Source organism: Takifugu rubripes, chromosome 6 (genome assembly GCF_901000725.2).
Source record: "Takifugu rubripes chromosome 6, fTakRub1.2, whole genome shotgun sequence".
In the NCBI taxonomy this organism is placed as follows: Eukaryota; Metazoa; Chordata; class Actinopteri; order Tetraodontiformes; family Tetraodontidae; genus Takifugu; species Takifugu rubripes.
Genome location: NC_042290.1, coordinates 2,757,002 through 2,782,113, shown reverse-complemented (window position 1 = coordinate 2,782,113; position 25,112 = coordinate 2,757,002). Strand labels below are relative to the sequence as shown.

The following is a 25,112-nucleotide window of genomic DNA, read 5'->3' as shown; positions in this document are numbered from 1 at the left end:
TTAGTGTTTTGTGACATCCACAAGCTGTGTTGACAAAAGTGAACCAGATGGGTCTTCCAGTCAGGCACCCATTGTTAAATAGCACCAGACATTTTGTCTTTTTTTTTTTTTTTTACTTCTGCTTGGCTGGTATCACTCATCCCTCAGGGATTCCTGCTTCTCCCTGAGCGTTCTGGGATTGTTACAAGGCACTATCATTCTTTTGAAAAGATGCTGGCATTTAGCTAACAAAACGATTTGGCTTGTCGTATGAATAATGCACTATAAACCTGTTTGGCTCATGGAGAGAGAGAGAGAGTGTGTGTGTGTGTGTGTTGGGGGGGTGGTATCAGCTCAGCATGTGAGAGAAGCAACAGGGTCATTTTGTTCAGCAGCGTGGTGCCACAGTGGTTAGCCCAGTCGACTCATGGCCAAAAGGTTCTGGGTTCTGTGCTGGGGTTCTCCTGTCTCGAAATAAATACGTTTGTCTTCAGCAGATTACAGATTCACTGTCATTTCATTGTGGTACATTAGTGTATGAGACTTTACAGCTGTTTCAACCATTAAAGCTCCAATAATTGATCAGACTAGACTGTATATGAGCATCAGTGGGACATTTGATGCTTGTCTGCCCAGTTTAAACACAAGCAGTGAATATTCAGGGCTGTTCACAAGTTACATCTCAGCTAGATTTAACTGCACACAAAGCATTTATTTGGATGTGTCCCTCTGCAATACCGCACCAGGTTTATGGTCGGGCTTATGAGTGTTATTTTGGGGGAAGTGAAATGGGAATGAGCAGGAAGAAATGAGAGGCTGGTGAGGTGCACACAAGCTTGCAAACACTTACAGTATCCACTAGCAAAGCCCAGTTACTTTAGAAATATAGCTTAGTTGGTCCTTTTGCTAAGTGTCAGGATCGTGGGTTCGATCCCGTTATGTTTCCACATAAAAGCGGTGGCGGTAACTGAGTCTGTAGGTAACTGGGCCAGGAGTCAGAGGGTTTCTGGTTCAAGTCCAGGTTGTGGACCAAAATTGGAACTTGTGCTGACAGAAGTGCCAAGACATCTTCAGAATGCTTCAGATTTCTCGGACCCCTAAAACGTTTGTTGGTATAAAACTGCATGTTTCTTGTGTGTCAAGAAGAGAAAAAACAACAAAAATTTACACATTTGTGGGATTAATACAGGATTGCTTCCTCTTCTGTAGCCTTATTAATGTAGCCAGCACTAGTAAACCAATGGTTGCTGGTTGTGCTGAGGGGGAACTTTAAAAATGAAACAAAACAAACAATAAAGGCTGCCAGTTTAAAACAAAGGAATTATACTCAACGCTGTATGATAAAACATGCGGAAAAGTGGCCCTCAGCAAAAGATTATTGCAAACGCTCAAGGGAAGCTGCTAAATGGTCACATTTTCCATTTTGAAAAACATAGAAATATTAAGTGAGAAGAGCACATGCGTTCAACCGGTCCTGCTGAATTAATTTTTCATGGTTTGAGAGTTTTAAATCGTCCACTGTGATTCCCAGCAACTGAAAATGTTCATTATTATCAAGACAGATGAGATGAAGCATATTATTCAATGTAAGCTCCAGGTTTAGAAAGACACACTAGCTGACATAAAAATGACCGTGGCATTAAGTCTGTAAGATTTATCTGAAAAAAACCTACATAATTCAACCATTTTTGCCATAACAGAGGAAAATAGTAAGAAAAACTAAAGTTTCCAAAAGTCAAAGGATTTTCAAATATATAAGCGCTCCTCTTTAATAGATCAATACATTTCAAAGTGAGACGTTCTTTTTAAAAGAGACTCACGCTGTAGAGGATGTCCACCCAGCCTTCCATGGTGATGCACTGGAACACAGTGAGGATGGCAAAAAGGATGTTGTCAAAGTTAGTGATGCCAAAGTTGGGTCCGGTCCAGTACTCTCTGCACTCCGTTCCATTGGGACAGATTCTGGCTGGTGGTTCCTGACCACAAGACCAGTCTGCTGCCTTCTCCCCTGGCAAACAGAAACACAGAGGAAAGGGGTCAGGTGGTGCCTTGGCATGTTTTTCAACTTAATTTCAGTATTTCTTTTAAGTGTGTCCAGATTTATACAGTAGTATTTCAACACTTGCTGTACTTAAAGCTGTACTTCAAGTTTCTTTTTGCTATTTTAACTGCTGCTGGAACTATGTGACGAAAGGAATCGGCTGTGAGACTTAAGCCGGTCGAGTAAAGTTTGGACAGATCTGTTCTCCATAAAAAGGAGTTGAGCTTCAGCAGAAATGTAAAGATTTTATTGTTGAAGTCCTCAGGACGTATGCTGCTACCGTACTAGCTGCAGAAGTTAGACAAAGCAAATGTTCAAGTCCGCTGTGCTCAGAACAACCATCTGCATATTTCAGGAACATTCCGAAATTGAATCAAGTTTTGGAGGCAGCATTGTCCGATCTGTCAGGTGTAATCATTTTGGTCCCCACATATGACCCTATAGTATATATACATGTCAACTCTGCGCAGGTGAACGAGACTCTGGGATTGTAGCTTTGCTTTGTGGCCTATTGAGTGCTGTTAAAAGTTAAAACAATCTTAAGTGCCATGAAAATGAACAAAGTAAGTATTTTACTTAAAGAGCCTTTAACAACACTGTTAACATTCCACTTAAGACCTTAATGTGGTAAAATTATCATGGGAGCTTTAGTTGACAAGTGACGAGTTCATATATAAAGCAGTGCTCATTAATTTGGAACTATTAATGGCTATTTTATTCTTAAATGGATGTAACAGTGGGTGTTCCTCAGTTTACAGTGCACTGTCACAGTTTTGTGGAATTCTGGAGAACTTTTTTGATGGAGCGGGTCTCCATTTTAGCTGTTGAGCAACCACGTTTTAAAAACAGATTTCAGTAAAATATAAGGCGTGCTATTACCCCAGAATGCTAGAAAAAGCATATTTTCTCTATATCTTCATTTTAGATGTGTCTGCCCTTTGACATGGACATGTGTCCAGAAGTAGAAGTCATTTTAATTCTCAAAACTCTTCTATATTAGAGATGACTTCTCTTTTTAATCCAGATTAATGTTGATTGGTTCAAGCACGGATGAGCTTTAATGAATTTCTGTGTTCCTGGGCAGTGAGAGAAAGCAGGGAACATTTAGAGAACGTGGAGGAACACACAGTAAGTCAGCAGATGTGATTCCGAATAATGAATAAATGTGCTGAGGGCAGCAGATGCGCTGTGCACCCAGCTTTTCATGAGGCACAGTGCCACCATTACAAGTTGTGCCAGGTTTTAACAATGATTTGCAGAGCCAGATTGCACAGCCAACATCCCTCTGGTGTCACTGCAGTGAAATAGGTCTTTTCCTTCACACTGACAGGTGCTGGGTCAGCCGGATTCATTGTTTACGGACATCACGGGATCGTCTGAGGTCTTGCTTTTCTCCTGTGTTGGGCTGCTTGGACTTCTTAACCAATTGAAAAATATACACTGGCATTAATGCATTAGGAATTTCATGTACCTAATCCCCTATTTCATGTACTTAATCACTACTTTCAATGTATACAATGGGCTTCAAAGTTGTGCGGTTGTTGCACAAACATCCTGGTATTTCTATATTTGTGGGGACTCACAAATAATAAATGACCCAGCTCCCTACCCTAACCAACCCAACTGATCCCCTAACCCTTAATCCACCTTAATCCAAACTCAATTTTTACTGCCACCTTAAAACCACATCCTAACCCTAAAGCGGCCAAAAGAGCCCGACTTCACAAAAGCATCCTCACTTTGCTGGAATGAGTTTTTTGGGAGCAAATGCAAGCACACACGGGCGCTCACACACAACACAGTCTTCATCAGTGACAGGCATTGCTGTGAGCCTAAAAAGCTGCTGTGTCTGTGACTAAAATAACAGAATCTCACACAAACTTTACATTAACAGGCTGTCACAGCAGCTTACGCCACTACAAGCATGGTCGAGCCACACACATGCATGTGGAGATGGAGACACAAACAGTCCGGTACGTATAATTAGACGCACATATTTCACAGCTGCCGCAGCCAAAGACTCGGGTCGCTCCTTCACACTCACACGATCTACACAACACACGGTTCTGGAAGTCAAGTTCTAGTTTTTGGACGTTTATCACAGGCAAGGACATTATGTCACAGCTGGCATTTCTCTTTCTTTTATTTCAAGCAAAATTACTAAGTTCTGACTGGGTTTAAATGAAGCTTTCGGGAGACATTGATGGGCAAAGGAAGCTCCAATTAAATTCTGCTGATATTTAGGATTCTGGAGGGACTTTGACCTTTGACCTTCCAAAGCTCATAGGTGTTCATCAAAGCCAAGGGGCTTGTGGCCTCGTTGTTGCGTAACCTCGCCTCACTACTGCCTATGTACACTCTATGGGTGAAAGCCACAATGTGGGGAAATGAGCTGTTTGTGTTGATGTTTATTGCTAAATATGCTAATTCACTGTTCTACCAGATACAGGACAGCTAAAATGAGTTTTTTTTTAATTTAAATACTAGATCAAGGTTCACCAAAGCCTTTTTATATTTACAGAAACTTAAACAACTTACATCTGAATGAATTCATCAGTCAGAAATGGGAATGCTGCAGAAACAACCTGTCTTTTGAGCCAATCAGCACTCAAGGTAGCGGCACATGACACAAGATGAAAATATGGGCATTGAGCAGAATGTATTGTTATGGAAAATTGACAGATGTATTTTGCATGTAGGGTTTCATCTGGGGTGAAATGGAGCTATTAGAACGGACGGAAGAGGGACAAATCTGTCATTATAACACATTAGCTGTAACTGGAGCTGCTTTGCACTTTACCAATGACAAAGGCTTCAACAGCCAGTTCTTCAGTTATTAGAGGCTTTTTGACACAGTATTTGTAATCCATTGACTCATGATGATTCAACAAATCTGATTCAACATGCAGATAAAAAGTTAAGAATTACTGATATTCGGGGCTTTTCAGTGCAGGTCAAGGGCTCATTTGGTTGTTTAATGCTTTAGATGTGTTAGCCGATTTTAATGGTTGGGCACGACTGACCACGGGAGAATAATTGGACTGATTCCTTATTTTGGAGAGAATGATTCCTTATTAGGAGCCTTTGTCTTAGGTGCAAGGTGCTGGGTTTATGCTTCCTTTCTCGCTTTTCCTGTGTCTTGAATTTCACTTATTAAATTGACTTCTCTTTCCATAAACTCATGTTTTATGTCTTGTAATACATAAATATAGATTTAGATTACTGCTGTAATCACTGTCAGGCAATGTTCTAGGTAAACTACAGCCTCCATCAAAACGATACATTATGAAATCTAAATTTAAAGTAATATTTAATGCCAAAGATGAAAAGCTTCACATCTCCCACTCATGAGTGCCATCATGGATTTGCTAGCTCGGTCGTCTGTTAGGAGAGGTGGTCGTAGTGAACTGCATCCTATAATACCCTGTGAGGTAGCCTCCATGCTGGTGCTGAAAATAAGCAAACTTGCTGATGTAAAGCTGAGGCCATCAATCAAATCCTGACGACTGTGCAAACATCATTCATCTAATTCAACGTGTAATTCAGCAGCTGTCACGGCTGGTTTGTAGACACGGGCCTGCTGCCTTCACGTGTAGTTCATCATCAAGCCACTGTTCATACGCAGCCTATAAATCATTTATGTATGCCTGCATCAGTATGTAGACATGTCTCATCCAGCGTGCATCATGCAGCACATCTAGGCATCAGAGGAGGTGATGAACGGCAGCTTGTAGAAGCGCCCCCACAGCCCAGGCGCTGCTCTCACCAGTGTCTGTCCTGAAACAGGTGGTGTGGAATTTGCCCATGTAGAACTCAACCCCGATGATGGCGAACATCACGATAGCAAAGAAGAGCAAGAGGCCGATCTGTAGCAGAGGAACCATGGCTTTCATGATGGACTTCAACACCACCTGGAGACCTGGGAAACAGAAAATATGACAAAGACGGAAGGAGGGCTTGGTTGTTGTGTGTCGTAAATACAACTGAAATACGTATCTTTAACTGAAAAATCATCAATTACTTACATTTACGATGACAAAGAACAGTTTTCTAATAAGTAATAGAGTGTTGATGTGAAAATAAATCAAACGTGTGAACATCTTTGAGAGACTTACTGGGAATTCCTGACACCAGCTTCAGGGGTCTGAGCACTCTCACAGCTCGTAGCGTGCGCAGGTCAAAGTCTGACCCCACTGTGGCCAGGATTCTATACATGCACACAAAAACACCAGCATGCAGTCAATATAAGTACACGTTCAGTTTATGTAATATAAACACAACAAACTTTTCTGAGGAACTATGAATGCTCCATTTTTAGGGACATTTTAAAAGTTGGAGTCAGAGCGGGCTGCATAATGGGCCTTAGAGCCCCTGTTTACTCTGAACAAAGTGTCTGAACTGGACAGTCTCATTAGCAGATCGTTAGTGGGGGAGTATTAGGGTTAGTATTTGCTCCTTCTGTTATGAAAGGCAGCATTTCCACGGACGGGAAGAACAGCGCGAGCGTGATACATCCACTGGCTGTTTACAGCTTCCTCCTGCGGCTCTGGTCCAACTCCAGCAGAGCTGCCGGTGCCGTGATTGCAGCTAGCTGCAGCTCGTTATTGGGAGTTATAAATCATCCTCGGACTTCGGTCCGACTCCGGCCGGATCAGGCAGCCGACAGCTAGGCACAAGATGTGTAGCTAGCTCCTCCGAGTTCCTGTTTATTATTTGTGTGTGGAGGGCACCACTATTGAGGACTCCCTCTCCTCCTTCTCTCTCTCACAATGTCGCTAACTCCAACCGCTGTCTTTGTTCTTTTTGAAATTCTCCTGCTATCTTCCCATGGATCACGTTGATCAGCTTTTTAGGTCATCTGACAGTCACAAGCCCACTGCAAACCATGAAGGTTTTACACCAAAGGTCAGCCCTGACATCCATGATTCAACCAATTCTGACTGATCAATAACTGCAGCAGCACCAGGCAACAGAGAGCAAAGGAAAGAACCAGACAGGCTTTTCTTGGTTGTCTGTCATGTCTCCGTCTCGTTGTTTGCCTCACGGTTTTCTCTTAACTACCAGTACGTCGTGTTTTAGAGGTTTCTAGTGGAGAATCTTTCTATCCTCTCACATACTGGAAGGTTTGTACATGTTTTAAATGTTCTCTGTCCTGTAGGTAAGAGCAGCATGTTGTCCTGGGTGGGTCCATGTGTAGACAGAAGACAGAGACAGAGAGGGACAGAAGAAAAGCAGACTTATAACAGGGTGTGTGCCGAGTGTGTGTGTTTCTAACGAGCGTTTCAGTGAATAACCCTATAAATCAGGTTAGAAGCGAGAAGAGGAGAGAGCAGAAAGCAGGATGGAGTATTATGGTGTACATAATGCATATCATGTATCTTTTAACTAAATGATTGACAATAAGCCCTCAACAAACTCCTCCATCCTCCAGAACCTCCACTGGTTCCACAATACGTCCAGCTCAGTCCTTCTCACCTGTGGGTTAGACCCTGCTCCTCCAACACCAAGAGCTCCTCTCTGCCCCTCAGACCCAGCAGTGACCCCAGGGTCAGCAGAGCCTTTCCCATATCTGCCCCCAGACACTCATGACTGAGACACCTAATGATTGAATGCTTCCTCATTTAATCAATGGATTCTCTTTTCTTGATGTAAAGCTTCTCGAGAGTGGATTAGAAGCTGGTGACAGGAGAGACAGAGAGGAAAACAGGAAAGGTCACACCTCGTTCAGGACGCCATGGCAACGTAAACGCACGTCGGTGTTTTGTGGGAATCTTTTCACGCGCGTCTTTCCCCCGTTGGACTGATTTATACATGAGAAAACAAGGAACGGCACCTGTCCTGCACCAGCACTGCTCATGACTTTTTATGCTGCTGAACTTCTGCGTCTCCATCTATAGAAATCAAATCAAATCAAAAACCTCCAAAGCTCTTCCTGATTCTACTGAGAAATCCAGGAAGGAAGGCATTATTTCTGTCTCTCCCAGTCCCCAGTGCCCTATAACCATTAGTTGTGAGCATTCAGGTGTCCATTATCACCATTGATTTTTCGGATTGCTCTTGAGAAAGTCCAGATGCCAGGATGGTGTGGGTGTTTCAATCAGAAGTGATGTCAATCGATCGCCAGCTTGGCGATACGACGCCATGGCAACATGCAAATGACAGACGGTGTAATCCCATCCTAAAGGAGCTCCAGTGTGGTTCAGCTCGCAACAGAAACAAAGAACTTCTGATTCAAACATTAAACTTTCTGCCGCACATATTTCATTATTTTACACCAATGATTTTGTGACATTGCTATGAGCAACCATTAGCACGGACAGTTTAGCAACCATTTCACAGCAGCAAAACCCTCAACAATAGACACTATTAGCCCCCCCCCCCTACTAACAGAGAAGTTACTTAACATGTCCTCCTGCTTTTATGGTAGAAAAACCCACAATAACCTGTGGAACAAGGATAGAAAAGTAAAAAAGCCATGAAGCATCGCTCTGTGCTTCATTTATATCCTTTGGCAATCAATAGCTCACTTTGTTCTTCTAAGTGCACATGAGGATGTGCGTGCACACTCACGTGCAGAGCCTCTGTCAGTACCTACCTCTGTCAGTGTGTGGATATATTTGTCAGACTGGCTTGTCAGACTTTCGGGAAGGGAGGTTGCAAAGAAGAAGAGTTTAATATCCTTTTATCATCTGCACAGTAAATACACGTGGGAGAAGGAAAGCCAGAGCCTGATGCTATCGTCTGTCGCCTGCTCTCTGCCTCATAAACGCAGATGCAGCCATTAAGCTGGCTGTGGGCAGGGAACGTTTCCCGTCTTCAGCTTTTTGTGGCTCACATAAAAACAACACATGTTAGCAGTGACTCACTTAGTGTTCAGAAAACACAGCCAGGCTATAAAGCTCATTCATACACGGGAGGTCAGTCAACGTGTGTTCAATGTGCATTTTTGATAAATATACATGCGGCACCAATTGTTTTGTCCTCTCGGTTAAATGGGTGGAAGCCTAAAGTGTTGGATTAGCTGACAGTTCATCATTTGTGAGACTCGGGACTCTTATATGAGAGTTGAAACCAGATCATCAGAGCTGCAGTACAACCAAGGGCATGATCAAATCCCAATTATCTTTCTATTTTGTTTTAGAGGGCACTGGTTTAAAGTTAAAGAGGGAAAAAGAGAATTCCAGCCTTCTCTTAGGGTGACTGATGTACCGGTAGTTTAATTACGGCAACATTGCCCAGCCAGGGCGGGGGGAGGGGGAGGGGTGGCTGTGATAGAGTTTTTCACACATTCCTGTAAGAAGCGACAGGGACTCCCAGAAGACAGGCACGAAAACATGGTGCTGAACACACGACTGAAGAGACAGCCTTGGTCACAGTCGGCTTCCCTCGGCAGACCACCCCCCCCCCCCCCCCCCCCCCCTCACAGAGCAGCAGCGACTTGTTAATATTACTAGAAATGAGCTCCATCTCTGTTTACGGCTTAGAACTCATCTCTGAAATACTGAAACACTGCTGGTTTCCCTGCAACATTTATGGCTTTTAAAGAAGATCAAAAACAGAATTTCGGTTTCATCACCCACTACTGCTTAAGAAACACCCGTGTAGGCAGTGAGGGGCACTTTAGGGCAAGTCACTTCCAAATGGTTTGGTGCTGTTAGGAACATTTGGAGACTAAAACAGTCATCACGCTTTCTTGGAAACATCCCTTAATCACTAAATCATTCCTTCACGAAGAACGCAATCTACTTATTCAGCGATCTAGTTGCCCTTTTGTACTAAACTACAGGATCAAAAGATTGTATCATCGTACATACTGTCTTATCTCTAAAATATGCATGTAATATAAAATAAGTGTTCAAGATAAACAGGGAAATATACAAACATATATGTGAGTGCGCTATTTTCTTCTGCAATAATGAAAGAGAGGGAGTGAAGGCCAGAGAATGGACCTCATCATTAGACACAGACCATTTTCTGACAATTAAATCTCGCTGCTATTATCTCGTTGATTAGGATACGAGCCGACCAATCATGAGCCAGGCTCCAGCGTGTCACATCCTGTTTGTGCAGCGTGCGCGTGTGTCTGTGAATGGCCGCGCGCGGCGGTGGGCTGTTTATTACCACGATGCTTTACGACGCGAGCAGACAGCTGTGCCAGAGCCAGGAGAGCGTGCATGAGGACGGAGGGAGGATCCTCACCAGCTCGCTGTGGCCAGCAGAGCTGCTCGCCATTGAAATATGACAGTTGCCATGGAGGCGTGGCAGAAATGAAAAGGGCACACAAATACATTAACAGATGCAAACAAATGCACCACAAACAACACGATGAAGTAAAACACAACCTAAAAAAACAAGCTAATTCAGACTGTGATTAGCTTAGCCGCCTTCTGAGTGTGAATGTGTATTCCCATTTGTTGACCCATAAACCTGATCTAGGAAAGGAAAACCAGGCCCACAGGGCTGCGGTCTCCTCCCAGGAAGACAAGTCCAAATCAAGAAAACTGTTCATGAGCAGTACAGCGTGAGCAGCGGCGACAAAGAGCCCGGCGACGCCTTTAAAAGGATTATCCCCTCAGTCCAAACTGTCATTTTGACAGTTTCGGGGGACGAGCGTATTCCTTTGAATGGTAACAAGCACAGATCATTTCAAACCAATAGAACACCAGAATCTTCTCGACATCTTGTGATGCGCGATGAACCTCAACTGCTTTAGCTTTCAAATTCACCCACATCACATGGAAGTGGCACGCTTCGTCCAGTAACCCGTCATCTTCCACTTAGGATGCAGAATAAGGCGACACGCTCAGACAAACGGCCGACTGGAAATGTGAGTTCTGGGTCAATTAGAAACGAATTCCAGAGGGAGGCGCCAAGAAAACACCCTGCTGATGTCTTCAAACCCCTGCAGACAGCCAAACCTTTCACTAATAACATGACAACTGGCTGTACATCAGCTTTCACACTAGCATTTTCTACAAATACTGTATAGGATTGTGTCAGTCATCTTAGGAACCTGCAAGAAGCTTCCTAAATCCTTTTGTGTTCTAAGAGGTGTTAACTGAAGCTCTTAAGTAAGACAATGATAGGGTTGCTTATTTTTAACAATGGAATATAACTCTAGACACATGTCTGGGTTTGGAAAAGGAAATGGCAGACTGTGAGGGTGCTCAGGTTGTTCTGAAATCTGCGGCAACCTTTTCTTCAAAACAATACTTCAACAATATCCATGTGCAATAGTCTGTTAAGCACCAGCAGTCGGGACTTTTGGGGACTTTAAACTAAAGTTGCAGAGCTTAAACTACCTGCATGAGCAGGACAATGTATTATTCTTGAATCTTGAATCTAAGGCAATTTTGATTTTTGGATCAAAGCCTTTCACAATGGTATGTTTTCCCTCGGTTCTTTGTCATTGCTCTTTGTAATCTTCCATTATCATAACTTTGTAATGGGAAGTATTTTAATAAAATAACCATTTAAAGTCAATTTTAAGGGATGCTACCTTTCCAAGGCTCACAGTCTGCTTCAGTGAACGTTCTCTAGAGCTGTAAATGATGACTCCATGCATCATGGACCTTTTTACATGGGTTCCATTAGTAATAATAGCATAAGATGCTGGCAGGAGTCCACACATTCCTCCTGTTCCTGGGTTATACGGAAGGCAATATTTTTCCCTGCATAAGTTTTATTGTTGGAGGACATTTCCCCCCAAGGAGAAATTCTGATGAGCTGCGCTGTGATTTATGTGTGGGAACGTAATCAACTCAATCTTCCTCAGCAGAGCACATTCTGGAAAGCTGCACTGATATGACATCAACATCTCCTGCATAGACAGAATTCCATTGTACAGAAGAGGAAAGAGGTGCATGACGGAGACATTAGCCTTGGGGGGTAGATTCATCTAAAGCTTTATAAAATAAAAAAAAGACCTGGCCATGCTCAGTCTGCACCGCATATTTCAGAACTATTGAGTAAAGGTTTAGTTTTATGATTCTTTAAAAACAACTCAGCTTCTAATGAAAACAACAACAACCAAAAAAAAAGCCAATAAAGAAAAACAAGGCAATGCAAACACACTCGCAGTAATAAAAAGCCAGATTAATAAAAAGCCAGACTGTTCGGATACAGGCAGACTTTGTTTATTCCAGCCAAAATATGAAGTCAGTAAACACTGCGTCTGCATTTTCCCCACAGCTGCAGCAGCACAGGAGCAGAGCTTTTCTTAGACGCTTCATTAAATACTTTTCCAGCAAGTCAGTGTTCAAAAATTGTGAATATTTACCTGCTGAATCAGTCCGTGAGGTTTCAAAGGTTAATTAAGTTAGGGCCCAAGCTGCAGATTAATCATTTTGCTTAAATCATGAAATATTTCCTTCGTGCTGGATTTAATTAACTTTCCACAGTACATGTGTTCATGTAGAAGAATGAATAAAAGAACTAAAAACTACCAACTTAACACGTGCGTCTCTGCAAATCATTAAAAAAGTTGAAATGATTTTGATATTATCTAAAATTACGTAAAACATTGAATTACTAGAATAACTATAAAGAAATCTAACATGGTTCCATCCAAAAGACCTCGTCACAGCTCGTCTTCTGAACCGCTTTATCCCTCTCGGGGTCACGGGGAGGGGACACAGGTGAAGGCAGGTTCACCTCTGGATGAGTCGCTAGTTCATCGAAGGTCCCGATATGAGCATTTGTGGGTTCGGTACCTAGCTCAAGGGCACTTGGGCAGTGCTCTGAAGGTACCTGCTACCAGAACACCTGCCATGTTTTGTCTGCCCTGAGGCTCGAACCAAGAACCCTCTGTTCTCAGCCCAGCTCCCAACAGACCGAGCGACCCCGCCCCATCCAAAAGACCACTACAGCACATAATCCCAATTTCTGATCTGGAATAAACTGAACGGAAACTTGTGACCGAAGCCTAAAAGCCTGAATCCTTTTCTGATTTCTTCCAGACAGCTGTTCACATTATATTAACCCATAAAAGCTCAGACCCTTTTCTTGATTTGCCTTTAAAGTGAGCTGATGGGGCATTACACTACAGATCAACACATTTCTAATGTTTTGTGTCGGGGATTTTTTTGGTTTTGTTTTTGCTAATTTTTGCCCCAACAGAGATTTAATCAGGAAATATGGTCAGACCAGGTTCAGTCGAATCATATTAAATGTGTTTGAAGTTACCTTCCGTGTCAAAAACACCCTGATTTTAAAATCAGTTCCATCCTTCATGGATGTTTATCTGCAGTGCAGTGAGAAGTCACTTCCTGTCTAGTCACATGATTGTCACCTGATCACCACAGCAGCTTGTTTAGCTTGTTAAGGTCAGACATAAAGCTGGATATACAGTATTCCAGTTTAGAGCTTTCAAAGTGTTTTGAGCTTAACTTTTAAATGATTGATGCTAAGTCTCTGCCAACTCTGCGTCATTTTGTGCATCTCCAAGAATTGTAAATGAAATTAGAAGAACACTGCACAAAGTGGCTGCTGTCTGCCTATTTCAACAAACCAAATAAGACAGCTTTAGTCAGACATGACATTGGACTATTTTCATACTCCGCAGCGACGCTACGGATATCAGGGGACAACAGCATGAGGAGCAACACAGTTTATCTCTGCTTTCTGGGAAGAAAATGACTCAGAATCAACAGTCATCCATCTGGAGGCAGAGATCTAGCATTGCTTCCTCTGTTGAGACTGTACCACATGATTGAAATCTATTTGTCTTCTGTTTTGGACGTCATTTGTTGGCCATTTTCTGCTGACCCCTCGCGTGCAGGCCTGCATTCGCAGAATCAGACATGCGTGATTTCATCTCAGCAGCAAACCTTATTTTCATGTCTTAAACAGACTCTTTTGATGTTGAGGGGGAAGAGAAGAGAGCCGCGCCTGACTTTAAAGACACGCTCGCTAATGCGAGACGTTCACTCTTCGGGCTGTCAAAGTGACGGTCTCCAAGACATCATGTCCACATGTACGTCCCACAGTGTGTCCACATGTCACACCACCACCACTGATGTGAGCTTAATAAACCTTGGCCGATCATGAATGTACTGATCTGATTAATTTCTCTTTCTATCACCAAATAGGGTGGCTGGGGTGGTCTAAGCTACACCCTGGACCAGCCACCAGCTCATTGGAGGGCAAACATGTATTAAAACCCTTCCATTCAAACCCCCAAACGCGTGTCTTTGGACTGCGGGAGGAGCCAGAATAGGAAGAGAGAAAGCGCACGGAAACACTTTCAAAAGCAGATTGGCCACAAAAGCTTTGCTAAATTTGACTAGTAAAGACGTACTTTAGATGATGTGAGGCTAAAACGTAACAGGAATCAGCAGAAGTACAGCAGCAAGTCTTGCTGTAGGTGTTAGCTTCTTACATTATAATAGGATATCAGAAATAGTCTGAATAGTCTTTTTAAACCCAACAGTGCTTAAGATAGAAGTATTTACTATCCATTATTCAGTACACTATGATTTAAGGACATTTAAATGTGAATTTGATGCTCAGACTGATTGAACGCACTCATCAAAATGGCTTCCAAGCAAAAGGCAATAATCAGCTGTTCGGACGGGTTCTGTCCTGTTGTGATGGGATATAAATGCAATAAAAGACTTTGTTTGTATTCATATCCTGTGTTGGTGTTTGTCTTTGCTGTCTTTGAGCCGACATTGTTCAGTGGGAACGTACAGCAACAGCACGCCATGTGTGAGAGCCACTGCTGTAATAGCGCTCGCTGATTAGCATGCGCTAGGCGGTACCAGGATATGTGCCTCAAATAACTTAGAAGCAAAATGTCAGTGTCGGTCAGTGAAGTGAAGACAGGATTAGGGACGTGACTCAAACTTCAGAATCGCAGCACAAACCCATTTTTGTTCAGATTCATGTGCAGTCAGATTGGTGTGTGGTCATATAACGACCTGACAGGATGATGTAAATGTGGATATGAGAATATCTGAGGAGTCAGAGGATTCAGAGCGTTTTATATTTCAGTGGATAATTCAATGTTCTGTTCATTAGTGAAGAAGGTTCTCATGATTAGGGACAGTAAATAAGTATTTACAAGATATTATCAATAAACAGCTTGGCAAAGTGATCATTTCAGCACCTAGCATGAGAAAAGTGTGTTTCCAGGTTTCCCGACATTAAAGGATTCTGTTGTGATAGGGAGATGTGATCTAAGTGGGCAGAAGACAGGAAAACTAACATCCTCTATCCTCTAATTACTCATGTAGGCAAACAATCAGGGAACCACAACTCGGAGCAGATTTAAAGCCGTTCAAATCTGCCTACAAGTCAGATAAGGATTTGGTTTTACTCATATTAGATCTGTATCAACGGTTTAATCTCAAACTCCATATATCAGACTCTCTTTCTCAAAAATGGGATGGAATTAAATACGTAGGAAAGTCGCCAGTGTGACAGAACGCTGTGTTCTCTTTCCCACATTCATGTCTTTGACGCACAGTTCTTACAACAATGTTACGAGGGAGAAATAATGCTGCTGTGCAGCGTGACGTTACGTTATGCTGCTGGGGCCAACGCTGATGTTGGAGGGCAGATTCAAAATGAAGCCAGTCGCCAAAATGAATGATCAGAGAAGCAGCATATCAGCTTCTCAACAGGGCTTTTGTAAACTGCCTTTGGGTCATTTTATCCGAGGAGATTCGGGACATGTGATCAAGCTACTGAAAATGTCACCTTTCTAAAGTTCCTTTAAATCCCTCGAACTTGTCTCTGCGACTCCGAATTGTTCAGATTATGTGTACTTGCTGAGCACACCTTAGAGGAAAATGGACCGAATAGACGAACTCGAGCTATCATCTTCCCATCAAATCATAAATCCATGCAGTCTGTGTGCTGCATCGCTGATATTTGCAACACGTGCCTCCCTTTATTGCCCATATTGAAGCACGCGTAGAGCGGAAAAAATGAGCTTTATACTTTCTAAATTGTTTCCCGCTTGCTGTTGCTTATTAAGAATTATGTGTGGATGTAGTAGACACCTTAATTATTTTCTCCATCCGCACCTAAAACATCCAAACATAGCAATAATGTCATCTCACTGCCTGGATCAGGGTAGATGATTGGTTAACAAAACTGGTCGTAAATAATTTTAAATGAACAGAAGACAAGTGCAATTTAGCCCTTTTGTAATGACACTCACTGGCAAAATTACACAAAAGCTAAAGAAAAATACACTGTTATGTTCATCCCAACAGTGTGGAGCAATAAAAATCAAATAAGAGGATGTTGCTTTATGGTCCGCTCATGTTTGCAAAGTGTTCTACCAAATAGTTTTTAAATAAAGTGTTAAAACTCCAATTGTGTTTTCACTGAAGAGCTTCTCAGCTACAGGCACAAGAAAGCAGAACATTCGTACAACATTACTGGCGTTGGTAATTAGAAGTCCTGAGAGTGATCCAGCAGACTGGGAAGGTCCGAGGCTCTTCGCCCTCTCTAACTGGAACACACCCAAACGTAAAATGTAGTGCGACAGTGATGCACAAGAATCTGAATGCACCCAGAGGTCCATCCGCCATAACCAGATGAAATTAATTTATTGATGCAGGTATGCACACACACAGCTTCTAGTTTTAGGCTGGATAATCAATTAAAAAAAAAAAAAAAGAACTTGATCGACCAGTTCTGTTCTGAACACCATCACCCATAAATCACCGTGTCTGTACAGGGCCATTACTGAGAGCTATTAACGACGCAGTAATCAGCCTTCAACTCATTAGCGGGAAGATACATTAACACAGTAGCTGTTGCATAACAGAACTCTTATCACCGGAACTACAGTCAGTGAAGGAGGCAGAGGAACACAGTAAATCACACACGCTCCGAACATTAAGAAGAGTCCTGTTTATTAACCAGATGTTGCTGATTTCTGAGTGAGGAGATTAGTCGTCGCGTAAAATGTGAAATGAGTATCTGGCTTTCTCTCTTAATTTGAAATAAGTAAGCATTCAAAGGCTATGCAGCTAGCAGAAAATAAATGAGGTGGAAAATGGACGAGTTCTGACTGCAAGAGTCCTGGAAGTGCGCTCATGTCCACTAATTGCTGCTTTCTCTACAAACTGTTCAATTATATTTAACTTCTCTATCGCACACAGTCTGCATCATCCATCTTCCTATTACCATGAACGCTCAGTGTCAGAAAAGGTGGGACCACAAAGGATGACATGATCACATAAGCGTAAGCGCCACAGAACATTGTCCACGCGCCTAAAAGCGACTTGTCGGTGACTGCACTTGGTCTCCTTTTGCCAATCTCTTCCTGTCTCTTCTTACACCCTCCATTCCTCGCTTTTGTGCTGGTGAACTGGGGCTGAAGAGAAAGCGGGACGCTAGGACACAGCTGCTAATGTGGAGTTGATACGCTAATGCGCAACGCACACGGTCAAAGAGCACATCAACGGCATGGCGGAGGATTGACACTGCGTGCAACACAAAATAACAACACAACCCCCCCAAATGGCCTTGCAGATAACAGCAGGATGACACAGCCTATCGTGTCATGTAGACTCATAATAAAACAAGTTTGTTGGCCCATTGATTTAATTAAAATTCCTTGAGTCAGGATGCTAGCTAGCTGAATGAAAAGTTGTTTACACATCTTATTTAGATATTGCCTTATTTATACCAATATGGTTCCAATTAGATCATACACTATACAGTTAAACAGCTAGATTTTTAACCTTGAAGCTGATTTTCCCAACATTCTTACTTACACTAAAAACAAAGCGTACCTAAAGAGATCGAGTGTAGACACAGATGGAGGATTTGGCAATGCTGGAGATGCTCTGTTAGCACGTTTCAAAAAAAACTGTGGCAGGGTTTATTCTGTGTGTTGTCAGTTTGTCTGGTGGAGAATCTTTCTGGTGGGTAAATATTTGCCTGATTCATACATGGTGATGCATCCTGTCCATCAAAAAAGAAAAAAAAGAAAAACTCCAATCCACTCACATTAGCTTCCAATGATAAATAGCTGTTTTTAGGTTTCAAAGCTACTTAGCTGACTATTTCATTTAAACAAGGTTGGATGAGGAATAAAATACACTTTTGGGTCAGTTGAACAGCAAAATAAGCAGTTAGAGAGAGATGAGTCCAAATTCCTCCACTCAAACAGTGAATTACCAGAAGCTAATCACATATTGCTATTTAGCACGGAAGGCTGTTGCGTTAATCAAAATTAAATAAATAAATAAATATTAAATCACCACAATAGTCACAGCTCAGACGAAAATGGCACCATCTCGTTTGATTAGCTCTTATTTTAGCCTTGGAATGAAACAGGGAAATACTGACGCCACTTAAAAATGTCAGTGATATTAACGTCAGTGTGACAACACTTCCAAATTTTGGAACCTGAAGGAGGACAGCCGAGGAAAAGGAATCATTTAAGGCGACTGGTGTATAGTCAGAGCTTTTATGGCATGTCCACTCATACAACAAATTGAAAGCGTATTACGAGAAAAGATCTTGTAATTATGAGATAACGAGAAAGAGACAGTTTCCCGGAATGAAGCAACTGGATCGGCCGGATCTGTGTGCGAGCTGGCCGTGCACCCCAGCACCAACACGAGTGTGTGTTTCAGCCTGTTGGCCATGCTGATGTTGTTTGCAAACACGGGACCATAAAATGTGACATGGATGCAGCTTCGACGACATAAACGACAACAACTAGAGTCATGAGCAAAGCTGAAACCCCACCTAGTGGTCGTAACGTCTACATTCAAGCTTATTATCGGGATTATCTGCACTAAAACTGTCAAAGATCTAAAACAAACAAGGGTAGCTTTTAGTTTCCTGTTTATTGACATGGACAATAAACAGTGTAAGCAATCAGCTTCCGTTGTTGAGCTCTGATGGAAGCTGTCTGCACTGATTCCGACAGATTTTTTCTTGACATTTTCAGAATGAGGGAAAGAGCCCGCAGCCACAGCGAGCCACCTGCTTCTTTAGCACCCTCTTTCACCACTATCACAGCTGGTGGAAGCTTTTGCGTAACCAGCCAAGAGTTCTCACATCTTGTTTGAGGGATTTTCCCCTCGTTCCAGATCCCCGGGCCATCGTGCACACGCTGGTGTTTTGAGGTCTTACCAGGAAACTGTGGGACCCATAGCAGAACGTGGAGGTTCACAGCACTCTTGAGGTGTTTTCTAGGATGAGGATCCACCTGTAAAAGCTTTTATACAGATGTGTTTGCTTCTACAAATGTTTGGGAGTTTTCCTTGATCCATTCTCCCATCTACCTTCCCCCACAATCCCAAAGCGTGAGAGGCTGCAGCGGTTTGGGGGGGTTTAATCATTTTCAGTCTCGGGGTTTAAAAAGCTTTAATATTTGTCCTAAACTCTGATTATTGCAAACAAACAAGCTGCTCTATAACATATTACAGGATATATTGAATTAGGATAGGGAGAAGGGGTGTTCAAATAAACTATTATGCAATCAATTCAATTCAATCAATGTCATTTATTATGGTAAACATCTTCCTCAGGCGATATCAAGGTTCCGTCACATGGGTCTCCTCCCACATGTATATATATTAACATAACATATTTATAGGTGCTGCTGCCAATCATGAGCGCTCGCAGCAGCCGGAGGTTCAGCAGCAGCTGGCTGCGCACCAGCTTCAGACGCAGCAGAGTGGTTTTCTGGTTTTACCCGAGAGAGCAGGTGTTGCGTTGGGACCTTTCAGGAATGTGCGACAGTACAGACAGATCGTGAAATACAACCGTTTAAGCAGCTGATTTAAGAGTGGGTTTGTTCGTTGTTGCTTCGCCAACGAGATGTTTTCTTGAGTCCGATGGTCGACAACTTGAGCGGAAAAGCATTGGAACTTATGGCAAGAAGGAGGAAAGGAGGGTTTTTTACTGTGCTTACAGGACGGAACATGACTGATCATGACAGGTGTCCTCCGAATCCCTGACAGGTATTAGACCAACAGGCCCGACCATCAGTGGGACCGTTTCCATTGGCCCATCGAAGAGCACTCTATCCTAAGATCCAGACGAGGTGAAGAGAGGTCCAACCAGTCCTGGAATCCAACCACAGAAAGACCCCTAATGGACGGCAGGAGAACTGCCCGAAAGGAAATCTTTTGAAGAAAGTGGCATCCATAAATAGTTTAGCATTTAAAAGAAAGTCTAAAGGAGCATTCAACACGTTCAGCTTGTGTGCGCGCGTGTGTGTGTGTGTGTGTGTGTGTGTGTGTGTGTGTGTGTGTGTGTGTGTGTGTGTGTGTGTGTGTGTGACTGACACAGAGTAAAAGGGCCAGACAGAAAGAGCACATGAGCCTCCTGGAACTACCAGTCACTTATGAAAGAGCCGCCTGTGCTTGAAAGTCACTGGACCAAGTGAAGAGCAGCGAGGTGAGAGAATCTCTGGAGACGGATTGTACCTTGTCACCATAGAAACAGGGAAGCGACGTGACAGTTGCTGTGTTGGGTTTGATGTAGATGCACAGCCGCAGTGGATAATGACGACGGGAGTTAAAGAGTGATGTGAGTGGGTGAGAGGGAAATGAGGGGGAGAAAGGGAGGAATGAAGCATTTGTTTCGGTAGTTTCCGTCTTTATCGGGGCTCCCAGATACATCTAGTTTTTAAATCACTTGAATGAAGGAAATATGACACTTGAGGCAGGCTTTTGTCTTATGTCAGGATTTAATGATTGAAAATAACATATTTATGAATGTATCAATGCTGTGATGCCTTTGTACCACCAAAATCAGGCCTTATTCCCAATGGAGTGCACCAACTTTTGCCATTTTTCTGCCATAAATCTGTCATTTTGTGGGGCTGTCCCAATAGTAGTGTACAGCCAGATACTTGCATGACATTAATAATTCAGTTAGTTATTAAAGGCGCAGTATGACATCAACAAATACATGGCCGCTGAGTGTATTCCATTTATTATTTAGAAAAAACGGATTAATTACTTGACTAATGCCAGCATCGATCTGGCCTGTACTCATGATGTGACACGACGCATGACAGTTTTACAGTTAACGACATATATACAAGCGTCTGATTCAGATGATGAAGAAGAGGAATTCGGGATGTTGGACACTGAAATAGTGCAGGTGTTTAATTCAGATACAGAAGATGAAAACTTTGATGGTTTTGTGGCGGAAGAATGAATATTTTGTTCAATAAATGTGTCGAAACTCACTGTTTTACTTCCGTTGTCATTTTTTACTGTATGTTTTAGCATGCGGCTAATGATACGGTGCACCTTATGTATGTTTTAAATACAGAAATAGCACCCGTAACTGAGACTGCACCTTTTAATACAGTGCGCCTTATGGTCGTGAAAATACGGTAATGACATTTTTCTAAAGGTTAAGCACGTTAAGTTTAAGACAATGTCCCATCGTGGCCGCTACGCTATTTTCTAATTGCATTCAAGCACATACACCCAAACGGCAACAAAGTGTGTGTGTGTCTCTTTTCCGTTGTATTGTTTCATTATTAAGACCCAAATTTAAAAGTTGCAATGAAAGAGAAAAAAAAAAGCCCCAAACAAACAATGAGAGACAATTAAACGTGACTAATTGCAGCAGTATTTGCTGTTTGAGGTTGGAACAAGACAATAGCCTAGAATATGATTGACATAAATGCAAAGAGCCCTACAAAGTGTGTTTACATAATACACTTCAATGCTAACCCAATCATTGTGACATTTTGTAATTGTGGATTTCCATCGTTGGATGATTGCTGCATCACCACAGCCCATCATACGGATGCCAAGGAAACCAGACCGTGGCTTAAAGCAGGGCTGTAGTCTTTGACTGAATCACATTTCAATAAGTTGTGACAGAATGAGTTCTGCAATAAGGCATGACTCCCCCAGGAGCCGTCCAAACAACATGTACTACGATTTACCCCCAACACGGTGAACAGGTAGCGCTATTTTGCAAAGGGGCTAGAATATAACAGCATTCTATAGGGCTCACATCTCAGCTCAAACATCTGCGAGAATGGAGCCTTCAGGTGCCACCCTTTATACATGATGATTTTGTCTGTATCTGGCATTTAATAGATCATTACGGACCACCGTCCTCTCTCCAGCCCCAGCTAATCACTGTCACTGCAGTCAAAATGATGGGAGGCTACTCCAGCCCGTCAGCTCCACTTGCACACTCACTCTGTCTGGACCTCTCTTTCACCCTTTTTAGAACCTTTACTCAGAGGCAGATAGTGTGGAGAAAGAGGGGAAATCACCTGAAAAGACACACACACACACACACACACACAAGGTGGTCAGCAGCATTCTGCTCGTGCTTCCAGGAAGATGGTTTACAACGGTGCTCCATCTAAATTAAAAACTGTATTTACACTAGTTGGCATAAATAAAGGGTAAATTAACCAGAATTTGTTATTTATTATTTCAACATTACACCAAGTCTGACTGAATAGATTATTAATAGTCTGCATTATTTAAATGCTAATGCTAATGCTGCTAATTTCACACCAGTTAGGCCAAAAGACAGCGTTCACTGAATCGGCCTCTACTTCTACTGGCCATGCAGGGGAAAGATGGTGGATTCCTGACACGGAGGCTAAAGAGAAACAAAAAACATGGCAGGTTGTCGCGTTGAATTGTTCTGGATCTGAACTGGAATGTTGCTTTCACACTACAGTCTGATAAGACAGGCGCTAATAGTGGCAACACAACTCTTGCCGAGTCTATTAATGTGTTTAAGGGGTAATTAGAGGCTTATCATTCTGGTGCTAATCTTCTACAAGAAGCTGAACAAATTCTATTGATTAAAGATGTTGTTTATATCCTCCAGGCATCCTTTAGCATTGGTTAGAAACATTTTTTTCATCACTTAAACTATTGTCTTGTTTGTTTTAGGGGTATCAGACTGTTTAGACACTGCTGTAACAGGGTGCCCCCTTGTGTATGTGTGGAATAGCCATGTTGCTATGGATATTTCCTAATTCCCAGTTGGAAGTTGCTGATATCTGAGCCTTCCTTCAGCCCTAGTTTATTCTGATGTACTCTTACATACTATCAAAGAGTGTTTATGTTGTCCTGGAGAGCTAAAAAGGAAAAGGAGGGGGGCTATGGCTGCGGATACTCAACATCCAGTCGGCATTTCATGCAAGGCAGACCTTTTGATGTGCACATTTTTTGCTTTCCTTTACTAGAAAACAATAGAAGTCTCCCCAGATGACTGATTAAGGTCTGATCATATTTAGAAATGCATCTGTTAACTTGTTACAATAAACACATTTTATCTTTGTGACTTTCAGTGAATATCCAATTAAGGAACTAGTACATACAGAACAAAATGTGTGAAATTGGATGCTGCATTAATTCTTAATCCCTGGAGGACGTAGAAAACTACCAACCCATATTAGTTCAGCTAGAATTAGCTATACGAAAAATGCTAAAACAGAAGAGAAATTAAGGACTGAAGGTTATTAGAGACACTTTGGACAAATAAATAAACAGCTAGAGTGTGGGATTGGACAAAGTGAGGGATTCCTGTTTTTTTAAACTAAAGCTGTGATTCTATTGGAATCACATGGTAAATATATAGCTAATGTCTTTCTTGAAACACTCACTGCAAAGATAAATTTCACTGGAAGCTTCAGGAACGATAAAATCCCTCTACACTGGGAAAGGTCGGGTCAAATCTTTTCCCATTTACACTCCAGTATGAGTGGGACTCTCCAGAGATAGTTTGGAGACACAAAACACTACTCACCTGAGTCTTTTGGGGACTTACAGTTCACAGAAGCACTGATTCAAAATTCTATCTTTGGAACAGAGGTAACATGTTTCAAAATTGGTGATGACAAAAAATATATAGGTGTGGGGACGTTGACGTTTGTCTCTCTGGTGTGTTTCACGTGCATCATCACGATCACATTATTTGTTCTTCCAGCTGGACATCTTAACCAGGTAGTTTAGGGTGGTTTTCTGACCTGAATCCCTGTTTGATTGACAGATTTTGAGGTATAAACCTTCACTTGAGCATTAGGAGCTCAATTCTTGGTAGTGAAGTTAAAACATGAACTGCAGAGCATTTGTTGGTATTTACATATTTATGGTACATGGTTTCCTGGTGTGCTTAATTCCATAGAAGATACAGAAGTTCAAAAATGAGTTTATAGCCCCGCTGACCAGGTCTCCCTCAATGGGACTAATCTGGTTAAATGAAGTTGAACTAACAAAAATAAAGACTAAAAATAGCAGGAAGAAGACATTCTGTGCATTAGACGCAGTAGACAACATCAGTGATGATTGGCAGAGCCACCAGTCGCCTGCCCAGGACATCTAATCCCAGTCCCAGTTGATTCCTGACCATTAGCACATCACTAGTCTTGTCCTTGCTGCACTTCTGTTGATCCACAATAAAACTGTAGTTCTTTATAGTCTTAGTACCGTATTTTCACGACCATAAGGCGCACTGTAATAAAAGGCACAGTCTCAATTACGGGTGCTATATCTGTATTTAACACATACATAAGGCGCACCGTATTTTCAGGCGCATGCTAAACATACAGTAAAAAATGACAACGGAAGTAAAACGGTGAGTTTCGCTTGACCGGCGCCATTTTAGCGGGTCCTTACGCGTAGGTGTGCCGCTAATCGATGGACGGAGCGTTTACCATAGTGCACCTACCAAAGGCGCACAGCAGATTTTGGAACTCAGTCCACATACAAGGCGTACCATATTATAAGACGCACTGTCGATTTTTGAGAAAATCTAAGTGTTTTAGGTGCACCTTATAGTCGTGAAAGTACGGTAATCAAAAACACAACTTTTCTGTCTGTATTCATTTTCAAGTATGTGCAGTAAATACATTCAAGGTGTTAAAATCTGCACCTTCTCAACACTGACAACAACATGAAGAGAAATATTACAGCCTTTACACCCAGTTTGTTTTTATCGGAGTGAAGACCTGGGTGCAACGGTGATGTGTGGTCGACAGCCTTATGTTCTGAAATCGCATTGATAGAGGAGGAAAAAGAACTGAGCAGAAAACCTGTTTTTGTGGATTTCCCCTTTTCTCAGATGCAACGCCGCCACCGTATCCAGGCGAGACCTGTGATTTTGGCTGTTC

General features: G+C 42.3%; 1 protein-coding gene across 1 annotated transcript in view; it reads right to left on the bottom strand.

The window, feature by feature from the left end:
• cacna1bb (calcium channel, voltage-dependent, N type, alpha 1B subunit, b) overlaps positions 1–25,112 on the bottom strand; it is a 103,339-nt gene that overhangs the window by 53,679 nt on the left and 24,548 nt on the right. The window contains exons 6-8 of the mRNA XM_029837495.1: positions 6,136–6,227; positions 5,787–5,939; positions 1,800–1,987 (exon numbers count right to left, since the gene is read on the bottom strand). Of these exons, the coding sequence (XP_029693355.1) occupies positions 1,800–1,987; positions 5,787–5,939; positions 6,136–6,227 (433 nt within the window). The remainder of the gene's footprint in view (positions 1–1,799; positions 1,988–5,786; positions 5,940–6,135; positions 6,228–25,112) is intronic.